General features: G+C 37.6%; 1 protein-coding gene across 7 annotated transcripts in view; it reads left to right on the forward strand.

The window, feature by feature from the left end:
- The window catches only part of PTPRZ1 (protein tyrosine phosphatase receptor type Z1), a 133,115-nt gene that overhangs the window by 33,812 nt on the left and 84,298 nt on the right, over positions 1–15,005 (forward strand). For all 7 annotated transcript variants that reach the window (XM_066550620.1, XM_066550622.1, XM_066550621.1 and 4 more), the window contains exon 2: positions 8,164–8,229. In XM_066550620.1, coding sequence (XP_066406717.1) covers positions 8,164–8,229 — 66 coding nt within the window. The remainder of the gene's footprint in view (positions 1–8,163; positions 8,230–15,005) is intronic.

Raw genomic sequence — 15,005 nt, forward strand, 5'->3', positions numbered from 1 at the left:
TGCGGGGGCAGAGGGAAGGTGCTGCCCTGTGCTCATGGCAAGGGGAGCTGTGGACCTGAAGGGTAAAAGGCAGCCTAGATTATGTATCCACTCAGTGTACTGTTAAATACCGTATCATGAATGAGTTTTAAAGTAATTGCATTATTCTGATTATTTTTCTCTGCAATCTCTGTTATGCCACTGTATTAATAATTCTGCTGAAGTCTAGTAAAAATAGAAAATTATTAAAAAATCATAACACAAACCCATAATTACATGTCTTTGTTTTGACTTTGGTTTGTGTTTCTGGTTTGCCAGAGTTTGTCACATTTTTCTCTGTTGTCTCTATCAATCATGAGACACTGTTTTCTTTTACAAATGATGTGTTTCAGTGATGAGTTGCAATAAGGAAATGACTAAAGGACAAGAGTAAACATGAGATTTAAAACATGATGTTATCATAAGGGAGAGCAATATGTGTGTGTATGTATTTATAAACAAACCCCTTTTTGACAAATCCTTATAGATGAACATTTACACGGACATGTATAATATAATTGTTAGGATTTGTCAAAAAATGGTAGGTTGTGTATTGGTTTACATGCTTTTATATGTTTTGTTTTCATTATGTTCATATTTTTGTTATGAAATAGAGACATACTTTTAGAGATATGCAGTGGGTATTGGGTTTTCATGATGAGCTTTGGAATTTTTCTGTCTTGATGTTGTGGTGTGTAGTTCCCTCCAGGGAGTAGAATGATGTTAGTATTGTTTTATAAAAAGTATGTGGCATAATCCCTAGAGTTATTGGAATACTTATAAGAAAATCATCCAGAGCAACCTCTCTCTTCCCCATGGTTATTGAAAAATAATTTCATTGAGACTGTAATATGACTGGAGGGATAATGGTTGAGTAGAATTTGCAATTCCTGCATCAAATAAATGGGACAGGAAAATATATAATAATTAAAGACTTCCTCCTGTAAGGAATGTCCTTCTCTCAATCCCCCCTCCACCAGCATCTTCAAAGGATCCAGTCTAAGGCTGTTCATTCAGGTCCCCAAGATGATTTTAGCCACTGAAATATTTTGCAAAATACAAAGTTTATAACAGCTTGACTTCTCAGTCCCTACTGTGCTAAAAAAGCATTTATTTCAGTAAATGCTCCTTTGAGGCAGCTTGCATGAAGTTTACTCTCAAGAGTTTCAGATAAATATTGCCAAAGATTTAGATCTTTCTAGTTGGTAGCTGCTAATATTAATGGACAGAGAGGCATTGAAGAAACATAGTATTTAAAAAAAACCCCACAGCTTTCCAAAAGCCAGTTAAAAGTGGACTCTGGGATTTTGGATATGGGATTTAAATTTGTTCCAGTTTTCATTGCACTTTTATCACAGCATTTCCTGTTTGCTGGAAAGAGAATTGTGAATGTTTTTACACTTAGCTGTGCAATAGAAGAAGCAGTGCTCATATTCTTCACTCTTAATTATATTTATTACAGTACTTGACACATTATTTTACTAGAAATTGTGATCATTTGAGTTATTAGAATACCTTGAATGTTGAAGAGGATTATGCAAATAAAATTATATTACCTTTACTATTTATGTTTAAAGCAAGTTCAGTTGTTTTTATCTCCTTCTTACTCCTCTGGTACTGCTGTAAGAGAAATAAATTAATTCTGAAATCAAATGTCTATAGTTTCCCTGACTTGATTTATTTCTTGTTTTTTTATGTCTGATCTGGATTTACTTTTTTCTGTATGATTCCATGAATTTACATGTGTTGCATTAAAAGACTCTCTGGGTATGGGGAAAAGAATCTGGGTAGCAACAGAATTATAAAAGAGTATGTGTTAGGAATCACTCCTTGGTACCTGCTTTTTTTTCAATATCAATTCCAATTTCTGTCATAAACACCACCTTGCCTCAGTTCATACATGGGACAACGGTGTAACATTTTGGGGAATTGCAGTCTTCCCAAGTCCCTCCTGGTTTTGGCTTTGGACAGGATTTTAGGTGCTCCAGCAGCAATCTAGTCCTGTAGTTTTGCAAGGCTATCTCATTCTGCAGGTCTTTAAATTATTGATAAATCTTTGTGCCTAGCCCAAGGGGTTCACAGGCACCTAATTTCATTTACCTGTGCCTGTTCAAAGATAAGCACTGGTAAGTACCACTCTCCCATCCAAAACTGTCTTGTTACCTTGGTTTCAGTGAGCAGACACTTCAAGACTATGTTGTTGACCAGAGAAGCCCTAAAGTTTGCTATAGATAATGCTTTATCTGTTGGGAAATGGCTGTGTGGGAGGCTGAACTCTATCAGACCATTTGGTGTACAAGATTCCAGGTGGAAGGAGACATCTGACATTTCCTACTACTTTGCCTGTAGTCACAGTGAAGGCGGCAGCCTGTAATTTAACCATGTTGAATCATACCCCAGAGTTTCCTTCCCAGTTTCCACTGGCTGCTTAGGAAATTGAGGGCCACTCTAAACCTCAGCATGTAAAATTCCAGAGGAGTAGAACCTAAATTGGTCAAACTGGAGTCCATGTTAACTTTGCATGTACAAATGTGTTGGAAAATCCTGATTAAATGAGATTTATAAACCTTAGCTGGTGCCATGGGCATTATTTTTCTAATTCATGGCACTATTCACTGTAAAGTTGTGACAGGTGAACTAAGCAGTGTACCTTATTAATACTCTGGTGCTTAATAATAGCTACTTTTAAATTAAAACAGTCAGTGTTTTTATTCTACTTTTTCTTCTAATTTTTTTAACTTAAACACAATTTGTGTTAGTAAATAAACATAGCAATGGCCAAATTGTAAGAAGATTTTTATTTTGGTTTTATATTTAGTGCAGGAAAAGTCTCACTTGTCAATGTGTATTGGGATGAGCAGCCTGCACTCAAGTGTGATGGAGGGGACTGACTCTCTTTATATATACCTGATCATGTACCAAAGCCTGAAGTAAGCCTACACACAAGAAAATATGGGTGAAAACAGATTTTTAAATTTCTAAAGGTGGGAGAGTTCTCAGACAGGTCTTGACAGAAGACTTAGACACTTTGACATTCAGAGAAAAAGAATATATGAAATTGTAGAGGAGGGTTATGAAAGTATTTTTGTGTTGTTAAGAATTTTACAGATGGCATTACAGAATGAAGTACATTCATAAGAAGAGGGAGGCCTTACTCTGGCACATGTAGATCATTCTGCTAATGGGATTTATAGTTAGCTACTCTCTTTTAAAACTTCAAGACTGTTACCAAGTTGGGTTCTGAATCTTCTCATTTCCTCTGTCAGTATAAATTAGAGTTATTTCAGTTGAGGTAATGAAGCTACACCATCATAAGATTGATGAAAGATATAGAAGTGAATTCTGTGACAATCTTGTCAATGAAAGAGGCTAAAATAAGTAAATTAAAATTGTGAAAGAAGCACTCCATTATCATCAGATGTGATATTGCGCAGTTTTACCTCTGTTTAATGTTCTCAGAAGCAGAACCTGTATAATGAAACTCTATCCAATAATCTATTTATTTGTATTCTTTCCATATTTGACAAGCACTGATCATCTCTTTTTTTAATTACATGTAGCTTCTTTTTTAAATTTATTATTATGCCATTTTTGCAGTTTGTCTTCCTCTCTGTGACTTCTTTGCAGCAATTTTTTTCTGGTGTCTCACTTCTTAGCCACTAGCCATGCACAGATTCTCTTTCAACAACCCTGTAGAAGCATTGCTGTTACCATTTAAGTTTGTTCTACAGTTGCTAATTCTTCTCCAGTGAAGATATGTGTATCTTGATCAACAAATAAGCTACTTGCCTGATAACCCGTTTTGTTAATAACCAATGCCAACTGACAAGGCAAGTGGATTAAAAGAGGGCAAATATGCAATGAGAATTTCCTAGTATAATCCTCCCAGTTTCATCAATAGACTCAGTGAGCCAAAAGTGGTGTCGCTGTGTTTAAGAAGTGCTTGTGGATTTCTCCTTCACAGATTTTAAAATAATTTCCAAACCTGTGTAATCCTCTGATATTCATAGCTTCCCACTTCTGCAGTCATTAGTACCAGTGTACATAGCTGAGCTCTCATGAGACACAATTGGCTTGAAACAAGAGCCTCTATGTTCCTCAAAGAGAAGATTATCTCAGTTTTCAGTGATTGCTCACTCTTGCTGCTTTTCTGAGAGTTCCTGTGCACTTCCTTGGCCTAAGAAGCATGCACGGAATCTTCCCCATGTAAATTGGAATTTCAATACTGACAAAGCCTTTATCTCCATGACTATACTACATCATTGTCATGATCCACTTTTACCAGATGAACACTTATGACTTTAGAATCTATCCTCTTTGCTTTCAAATTAGATTTTAGCAGGAAAATATTGAATGACCATGTACTACAGGACCAAATCATGTTTTCAATCTAAATGCATAGTTCATAATGTCTACCCATACTGCACATGCAGAACACCAGTGTCCTATTTGTAGATCTCACTAATGCTGACATTACTTAATGTGTCCCAGTTCCCATAAATAAGTGATTCTGGTGTCAGAATCTCATAAATCCCAGCTCCACTCCAGGTGCAACTCACAAGTTCAGGCTGAATGGAGGAAAACCACAAAGAGGTTGTCCCTTTTTCCTCTTGAGTCTGGCAGCTCGTATGTCTTGACACTGCTGTGGCACAAAGGACATAAAGGGTAAAATTACAGTATCCTGGGTATAAATGTCAGCCTCAGATTATGTCTGAGCTTGTATCCTTTGTAGCAAAGCAGCACGTGGAGTGCAGCATCCCCAGACTCTCGAGCAGTGTCCTTAGAAAGCCCTTTTATACCAAGGCTTAGGAGAGGGATCTCTGGTGGATACTTGGAGCTTGTTGCCTCAGCATCTCTGAGAGAAATTTCTCCAATAGAATTTAGAGATTTAAGGTCCCATTTCCTCTATGTAGTCTCTTTTTTTCTGGCACAGAGTGTCACATCAACAGGATCTCCCTCGCAGAAAATTCTTTCTGTTAATCATTAAAGCTAATAATTTTTCACCTTTAGATATGCCTATTGAGGATTAGAATGTTTCATTCACAGTACTAAATCAAAAGAAACTCAACTGAGGCCAGTAAGTACACAAGGAATATCAGACTCATGTGAGAAAGAAGAAAATCTGGTTATTTATACTTTTTAGACAGGAAAAAGTATCTCCAAGATCTTATTACTCCTAGCAGTATGCTTTAACCAGAGATCATGTTCTCTCTTTGCCCTTGTGACTGAACATGAGACAGGGTCAGTCACAAATCAGTCTGTCCTGCTACCCGTGAATAGCAGGGGAGCACTTGCCACCATTATTTCTGATTTCATGGGCCTTGGGCACTGGGGCACACACTGTTTCAACAGAATGTAAAAAGAAACAAGTCTTACAGCCTCAGACAGAAACATTTGACTTTGAAGGAGTGTAGTAAAAGGGGGAGAAAAAGCATTTAATGATATCTTGCATGTCTCCTTAATAGACATGGAAGGATGACCATAAAACTGTTCAAAACATGATCCCAAAACCAAGCTTCCCTGTTCTGTGAATAAACCAACAATTTATAGAAACATGTTCAATCGCTTCCTGGAAACAAAAAAGAATATTTGGTATTTTTTGCTTCATAAAGCAGCACCTCATCCAATAAAATGCTAACTATTTTAGGCACTGGCTGTAGACGTCAGTCAGTGTCACAGGAGTCATTCAGACTGTCAAGCTGATCAAGCTCAGTCATATCACAGATTTATGCATAAAACCCCAAACTTGACATCAGTTTTGCCTTTTTTTTTTTTTTGTGAGTTCTTCCCATCTTCATTTAAATCAAATGCAAGGAATTTGAATACAGTATTTAAACAGAAGTACCTGCTGTCATATATCATAGCAAAAGGGATGTTGATTTGTTAGCTTTAAATGAAATAAAAGTAAAAAATAAAATAATTTCTTTCCAGCTGCTCTCTACACGTTTAGTTGTTTAACCTGACAGTTTACACAGCAATAGAATGCATGGTTGTGTTTCCCAGGGCAATTTACACCAGCAGCTCAAAGGAACAATTGCTGCATGGCTCAACCTCACACCCACACAGCACTTTCCTCCACCATTCATGCAAGCTATGAATCTTCAGTCCCAGATGAAATTTGCTTTTCTTCCCTAGTTTTGCCACATATTTAAAGTGCAAAGAGACAAGACCAAACCACTGAAAGTCTCTGCAGATGCGAGAAGGTTCATGGCTGAGTGTGTTGTGGAGGGGCTGTGGACACAGCTGGTGAATAACAGAGGAAAGAAGGTGCATCAACTCCTGACACCTCCTGGAATCTTTAAAAATTTTCTGTAAGATTTACTGTGTCTCTAAGTGTGTAATGCACCAAACAAGTGAACCTTGACCATTTTTTTCTTATTCATTGAAACTATCTCTCCTTGTTCAGCAGAACTCCCTATGAAATTTAAAAAGTAGTGGGAAACTTTTATCCGCAGGCCCTGCTTAGTTTGCATGTGACTTCAGGAAGTAACAATTAGGAGGACAATGGGTAAAGGAGGAAAGTGGAGACATTAACTGACGGCTGTAAATCACAACTTACACAGCTTTCTTTTCCATAATTAATTGAATGACCAGGCACAATGCACATTGACTTGGAAATGTGGTCCAAAGACACCTTTGGTGAATGTAAATCCTTTTCCACTGCCCTTACTTACCTGTGAGACTTGATCTTAGTCAGGAGTGAAAGCTGTGTATTGTTACAAGGGATAGTTTGGTATTTTTGGCAGGGAGGGAGAAGGAAAAGAGAAAAATATTGAAGGACAATCACATCACATGGAGGAGGTAGAGGTCTGGTTAAGTTAATAAAACATGGGCTTCATTTAGGTAGCAGAAAGTCACTGTAAGACACATAAACACGTAAACTTGCAAATAGGAATTATGATTTAACATCCTGTAACCAGTACTGCATTTCTGCATGAGAGAAAAAAAATGAATGTTATGAAATTGTTTCATTAAATTATTTATTGCAGAGTATGAGCCGAATTTTCTCAAGGAAGCAATCCATATATATGTGTTCAGCATGCCTGAGGGCAAATATTTCTTAGATAAGTTGTATTGTACTTCTCTAGAACAGTAATGACAGTTTATATTATGGCTCTAGAAATGATGATCTCAAAAAACATGTATCTGCAATTTACATGCTTTATTAGGGGGCATAGTCAACTATTTGCCCATATCACTCTGTTGCTAGAATTGCCCTAGGACTGGCATAAAAAGAATAACAGTGAAAGTTATTCAGTAGTCAGAGTAAGTCAATGAGCATTTATATACTTAGATATTTCTCTCTAGAAAAAACTAACATCATTTAAAAGTAACTAGTATCTAACCTTCTCTCTCCATCAAATTTATGGACGTATAAGTAATATTTTAGCTATAATTATGCCAATGATAGAACACAATGAAAATAATTTGTATATTTTAGAATATTGATATTCAAATGTTGAATAATTTTAGAATATTTTATTCATTATCTTTAACATTTATCTTGTATCAGCAGTACAAACATTTATCTTGTATCAGCAGTACAAAGTTACAGAAGTCATGTGAAGTCATGACCACACTGAAGCAAAAGTTTAACTGTCATTGACATCCTGGTTATCTAGAATGGTTCTTTCAAAGGACATGACAAAACAGGATTTCTTTGTGGCAGAGTTGTATTAATTTTAAAAGAGGAGAAATTGCTGTGGGAAGGAAGGAAGGAAGGAAGGAAGGAAGGAAGGAAGGAAGGAAGGAAGGAAGGAAGGAAGGAAGGAAGGAAGGAAGGAAGGAAGGAAGGAAGGAAGGAAGGAAGGAAGGAAGGAAGGAAGGAAGGAAGGAAGGAAGGAAGGAAGGAAGGAAGGAAGGAAGGAAGGAAGGAAGGAAGGAAGGAAGGAAGGAAGGAAGGAAGGAAGGATTGGAAATCTTCTGTTTGCTTTGCTTGTGTCCTTAATTTGCTAAAATGTTAATGATATTTAGATTCTGTTTAACCAGTACTTATCATTTGAGGTCCAAGATAAGAACAAAGTAAATTAATCATCATTAATTAAAACAGTGATAATCTTATGGGGTTGGGGGGGGTTGTCATCAACACTTCAAGGTCCTGTTAGGCTTCTGGTTTTAATATTGTAAATTATGACTATTTTGCAGATTTGGTGTATGGATACTATAGACAACAGAGGAAACTGATTGAAGAGATTGATTGGTCATATACAGGTAAGCAAAGCTGTCTATTGAATAACTTATTTCACTTTGATATTTTTGTGTTCACTGTTACAATTTTAAGACCCTCATGTGTCTGTATACCACTTGCCATATACCTAAACAATTGCTAAAGTGTAGGAAATGGAATCTGAAAAATACAGGAACTTTACAATTTACAATAGGAGAGTATTTTCATCTATTTGGATTCATATTTTAATCTACTTAGTAATAGATTACATCTATTACTTTTGGAAAGAGAAAGTCCTCAACATTAAAACCTCAACCCGAGACCTGACTTATTTGATGAAGGCTGGGCCAATAAATTGTTAGGTGCTTGTTAATCATCTCAACATTATTGTTCTAGCAAATCTGAAAAGCCTTCAGAAAGGCTGAAATAAGGCACAGCACATTATGTGGGAAAGAACCTATCCACACACTGCACTTGAACTTCTACCCTGTGCTTGTGAGCACTTGAGCAGCCTTGCCAAGTCCCACCCTGACTCTCCTAAAAACTCAGCCACTTCGTCTCTCTCATTTGCATGACTAGGAAAGATATATCCTGAAATTTTTCATCCCTTATTAAAGAAGAACAATGGAAAATTCACAATTAGCTTCTTATGTTCCTGCGCATAAGTCCAGTGATTTCAGTAATACTAAAAAGGTAATTTTGTCCTAGGTCTCTTTTGCCCAACATGTAGGAAGTGAGTTCTTATGGATGTGTGTAGGCTCCTACATTTTAAATTTCTTAAGCTACTGTTTCAAAAATACCAAACTATTAAAAATAAGGACTGTCAATTTTAAGTTTTTCATAAATTTTATTCAAAACATGTCCCTGTAGTTAAGGAAAATTACAGCATTCTTTTTATTTCTCTCGCTCTCTTTCTCATTTTCAAGACAATTTTTATCTTCTAGTGTAAAACATATCTAACAAGTTTTAAGCCTAGAGAGAATTGAAACAGGCTAGTCATAAAGCCTTCTAAATGAGATTTATAATGAAAACTCCCACTTACACAGATTGTAGTGCAAAATTCAAGCATGAAATCAATCAATACAGTATTTCATGTTCAAAGTTGATCCATTTTTTAATATTGTAGTTAGATGACTGCAGGGATAAACCTCCTGGATTCCTGGTGACCAGAGGGCAATCTTTAAAGGGTAGCAAATAGGGTTTGTTTAGGATATCAGAGGATATAGCTCTTCCCTAGGCTGCACATAGCACCCATGCACTGTGCATGGGTGATGCTGCTGCAGCATCCATGGATGGATGGATATTTTGTATGGAAAAATAGCACAGAATTGGCATGTCAGCTGATCCATACCTGTTGATACTCTCCCTTAACCTGTGAGATACCTGTGTGCAGTAATCTCAATTCATATGCTTTGCTCCAGTGATTCCCCAGCTGGCAAAGCCTTTCTCTCCATTCAGACCTGTCCAGGAGCCCTGGCTAAAATCCTGCAGCTCCTGCAGCCACCTGCCCCAGCTGCATCCTGCCCTGCCCCAGCTGCATCCTGCCCTGCTCCTGCCCTGCTCCTGCCCTGCTCCTGCTGCTTCTCCGAGCTCTCTGCTGCACAAGCTCTGTGTGCCCCCAGCATTCCTAAACAGCTGACTGCATGTGGGGTCAAAAATTGATATTCAAAGCTTTTGGGGAAGGCTTCATGTAAATCAGGAGCTTAGGGCTAGCAACTGTTTGCAAGCTGAGTATTATGGGATGCTCTGCTGAAATACCTGGTAATTGGTTCATGGGGTAAGGTGGAATACACAAACCCAGCTTTCACTAATAAAAAGACAGCCTTCCTGAACATGACAAAAATTTCCAGATTTTAACATTGTGATTTGGAGGCACAGAGGTCTAGAGCCTGAAGCATATGGGTTTTGATCTCCTTCATTTATAATAATTTAAATTATTTTACTCCTGAGGCAAGTGATGTCAGGTACTGTATGTATAAGTGCTGTACCTAGCACAGGCTTATGTTTGTGAGGCATAGACCAACAGCTACACCTCTGAATGGATGAATGCTTTGTCAGTACATTTTTTTCCTCAGACACCAGTTATATTCTACTGTCTCATAACCTTCTCACTGGAAGAGTGAAAGTGAAAAATTTCATTGAAAGTGAAAAATTAGACTCAATGTGCCAATGAAGTGTTTTGAATGGGCCTGGGGATCCTGAAACCATAGAGTCTAATGCACCATGGGTAAGAGAGATCTAACTGGCTTGGTAAATTAACCTGGGTCTGAGCAATGTAATTCTCTGTGTCAAATAAAAAATTTCAGATATATTAGCCACAGTGGGTCAATATACTCCTTTACTGGGATGGTGCTGTAAGATGAAAGTAAAATGAAGCTAGAGAGTTTTACCTGCTAAAATCAGCCAATTTCTGAACGTGAAGTTTCATAATAAAGCAATTTCACATGCTGGAAATTAATGAGTCACCATCAGGTTTTGACTCTTGGATAAGTGTATAATGAAGTCATAAATGTTACTGGAAAGATTTTTTAATACTTCTAAGAGCTCTGTTTTAAACCATGAACAAAATCTGCATTTTCATGCAGTAATTTAATCTTTTGTGTCCTGACTTTGCATGTATTTGCAAAAACAAATACCATGTTAAAGAACTGGAAGGTACAAGTTCTTGTTACAGATGCATCCAATATTTTCTGGCATAAGGGGATGCTGAAGCTAGCCTATTTGTAAAAATTACTTTATTTTAACAATCTTTGATTATATTTTTCATTAAAGCAGTCATAGAAATTTTTAAAAATGTCATGAATATTTTCATATGGTATCATACAGCAAAAAGTGAATCCAACCATTTTTTGTTGCAGAAAAACCCTGGCATACTGTGAAAATTCAATCTCCTTAAATCAGTTACATACTAATTGATAAGCAAAGGTCATTTACACAATATTTAACTGTACCACTAACTTTAGTCATTCACATATTACTTCAAAGCATAAAGCAAGTAATATGAGCTTTGATTACTTTCTGTCATAGAAGTGAAAGATTAATTTCTTTTTTTTTTTTTTGATGCTTTGCTTATCTGAATTGTTTTTGACAGAAGGAATGATATAATGTTGTTTTCTGGTTCTGATGTTTGGTTTGGGGTTTTTTAACATGGCTGGTTGATAGTAGTCCATCAAAGTCCAAGCCTATAAGTTCACATGTAAAACTGGCAAGTGATATCACAAAATTTTTTTTGTTTTTGTCCCCAGTGAAATGGCTTTCTGTTGGGTTTCACCCCTGGGATTTTGGTTCTTGTTCACAACAAACAAGTTATGTGCTTTAGGGGGAAAAAAACACAGCTGAAATTTGTTAAAAACAAGAGATTCTAAACAGTCTTCAAGGAATTAGCAAAAACAAGGGTTTCAAACATTTTTAAAAGTTGAATGTTCTATGTAAATAAATAATCAGATCAATGTTCTTTGTCTCACTGTGTAGGAGTGTTATGTTCAGCCTGTGCTGCCATTTATTATGTGATACACTGTTACACGTTTGCTTTACAAATATTGGCAACTCTGATCTTGAGGAAAGGGTAATTTTGGTATAAGCTGATTGGTCTCCAGGTATTCAAAGAACATTTTTATTATTTGCAAGTAGAATCTGAATCATATTTCCCTTTTCTCTGGGGAAAAGCATCATGAATCATAGAATCACAGCATGATTTAGGTTTGAAGGGGCCCTTGGAGATGATGTGATTCCAGCCTCAGCTCAAAGCAAAATGATCTTCAAAGCTGAAACAGGAAAAGTATGGAAAATCTCCAGAGAAGGAGGTGCTGCAGTTTGGTCAATGTGTTCTGTTGCTATTTTGAAAACATTTCCTTTCTTTTACTCAGCTTCAAGATGTCTTATTGCAACCTGTGGCCATTGCTTCTCACCCTTTCCTTGTGCACTGATCTGTAGATTGCCTTTACAGAGCAGTAGACTTCAGCTAAGTTCCCTCTCAGCTTAAGCTTCAGCAAACTCAGATCCCTCAGCCTCTCCCCATACATGATGTACACCCAGACCACCTCAGCAGCCTTTTGTTTGTAAATATCCATCTCATACTGGGTTCAGGAGGAAATCAAAACTGGACCCGGCATTCTCAATGTCACCTCACTGGTGTGCAGTAGGGGGAAAAAGTCACTTCCCTCATCCTGCTGGCTTCACTCTTGCTAAGGTAGCCCAGGACAGTGTTTGTCTTCCTGACTGCAAAGGCACACTGCTGACACACACATAATTCATTCAATCAGGATTATTAGTTAAGATATTCAGATAATTTTTAATATCTGATGTTTTTCAGTAGTAATGTATAGTGATGGTGCTCTTGTGGCACCTGCACCAATACTTCTTTCAGTAGCAATGCCTAAATGTAATGATTTCTTTGTTTTGCTCCCCTGTTGAACTAATTGAACTAATCTTGTTAAACCTGAAATTGTTACCTTTTTGTGTCTGACTCAACAGCCTCCTGGAGATATTCCCCTAGTTTATTATTCCCATTACTGTTGCTACACAGACAAAACTTTAGTTGTTATTTGGAAGTCTAGGTTTGCCATCCCAAGTCTTATAAATGTGCTGTGATTGCTTCAAATGTTCATTCCTGTAGTTTGGCTCGGAAATTAAAATGGCCTTTGTTTTCAGTGGTACTGAGAAAACACAGTTTTCTTTCTTGCCCAAACAAGAGCTAATATTTTAATTTCAAATGTTCCATCATATTTCAATACTGAGGAGATTTAATTTCAAAGTCACTTCTCATTAAGTTTATGGCAAAGCATGTTGTTGCTTATGTCCATAACAATGCATGTGTGTATTTGCTTTTCACTCAGCCTAAAAAGTGAGCAAGGATCTACTAGCTGATCCACTATCTCAGCTGTGGCCCAACAGAATGATTTTAACACTTGTAGCTAACTGCTCATTCTGTAAAATGTCTGCTGCTTCTGTTACCCAGCAGTTCAGTCCAGGTAAAGTGGAAAATTTGAGTCTTTCCCCTCATCCTCACCCTGTGTCTCTGTTCACCAGCCATCTGCTGGGAGCATGGACAAGGTGGGGCATGCAGGTGCTGCTCCCTGCCCTGCAGCGAAGGTGAAGGAGAGGCTGTGCTGCTGAGGTTGTGTGAGCGTGGGCATGGTGCTCGCTCCCTGTGAGACAGCTCCAGGAGCAGGGCAAAGGGAGTCAGGAGGGAAGGGCAGGGGTCTGGGTCTGGGCCATCACCTCCCAGGGTGCAGCATGATAGACGAGCCACTTGGTGAGCCAAATCCTGACGGTCAGCCTGTGTGTGAGAGGGGGATGCACCAGCAGGAGCCTGCTGGAAGTGGGAATGAGGAGCTGCCTGCTGAGCTGACTGCTTTAATGGACTGGTCTGCCAGACCAGACTGAAACGTCTCCAAGAGAGCCCTGGCCAAGAGTTGATGAAACCTTCTGCTTTCACTGGTTTGATAAAACTGTGTTCTCGGAGATGATGCATACCAAATTAAGTTCCTTTTTTTTCCTTGCGAAGTAAATACCATAGCAGTATCAGCATCCCTTCATGAGAAGATCTTGTCTTTTTATGACCTCCTGCCAAATACATCATTTTGTGCATCGTGTTCACCAGGTACAGTCATAACTGATGTGCTGTATCAGTTGTGGGTAACCCAAGAGCCCTATGCTCTTGGGCTGTGTGGGTTCCTTCAGTAAAGGGTCAGCTTAAGAAATTTAAATAACATACTTTCTTTTATTAACTCATAAAATGGTTCTGCAGGGGTCTTTTTTAATAGACTTTATGCTTCAGAGGCTGTCATACCTTTTCTTGCATGACAGCTCATTACATGTATTTATAACCCCCAGATCACACAGCCACTCATGCTTCCAGTCTTTCGTCACGAAATTCACAGGAACACTAATTAAAAGCCTATTACACTGTTAATGGTTTTGGAAAGCTTATGATTCCACAGCAGAAATTACATAGTTATGCATCTGTTTGCATCAAAGGGACAAGATGTCCTCAAGTGAAAAGCCACATGCTGGCATTTCTGGCCATCAAGAAATTCCTTTTAAGATATCTCACTGTACTGAATCAACAGCACAAAACACATTATTCAACAGAAAGAAGATGTCTATTTAGTATATTTGTGGATTTTGAATCCATATAAAATTATATGGTTCAGAAGTCTGTTTGCATTAAGCTTTCTTTTCAATGAAGAAAGCTGATCTTTGAGCAGTAGAAAGCCATTAGCAGCAAAGTGGAATTTATTTAGCTTTTATTCAGTAATATTTCTAGGGTAAACTGAGTGGAAAAATTTTCAGGGGATTTTGGGGGAGGAAGTAAGAGAATTGGATCTCAAATTCATGGAATTTTCAAAGTTGGATTCTTGTAGGACAGGTCTGAAGAACAGCATGTTGGTATTCATATTTGTCCAACCACTGCTAAATTATAGCATTTTTATTTCAAATAATATTAAAGTGATCAATTTGCCAAAGTTTCCTTTGAAGGAACTCAGATAAGACTGTTCCTTCCTCAATTTCAGTCCTCTAATGCTATAAACAAAGAAAAGCATTTTCACAAAGTGCAGAGCAACTTCTGAGCATCATCAGATTTTTCAAATGAAAAGTTGGCTTCTCAAGTACAGAAGTCTAAGTGTGAGACATTTGCATAGTGTGGCACTGCTCTTATGCCAAGATCTGTTCAGGGGTCAGAAAGATGTAAAAACTTCCCATTAAGTAAATCCATTTGGAATTTTAAAGCTTTTTAAGAGTGCTGTCTTTGGGAATATACCAAAGTCAAATGGAAAAAAACAAATTTTGAATATCTCACAGCAGACTGCAGCCTCTA

Source organism: Molothrus aeneus, chromosome 5 (assembly GCF_037042795.1).
Source record: "Molothrus aeneus isolate 106 chromosome 5, BPBGC_Maene_1.0, whole genome shotgun sequence".
NCBI lineage: Eukaryota > Metazoa > Chordata > Aves > Passeriformes > Icteridae > Molothrus > Molothrus aeneus.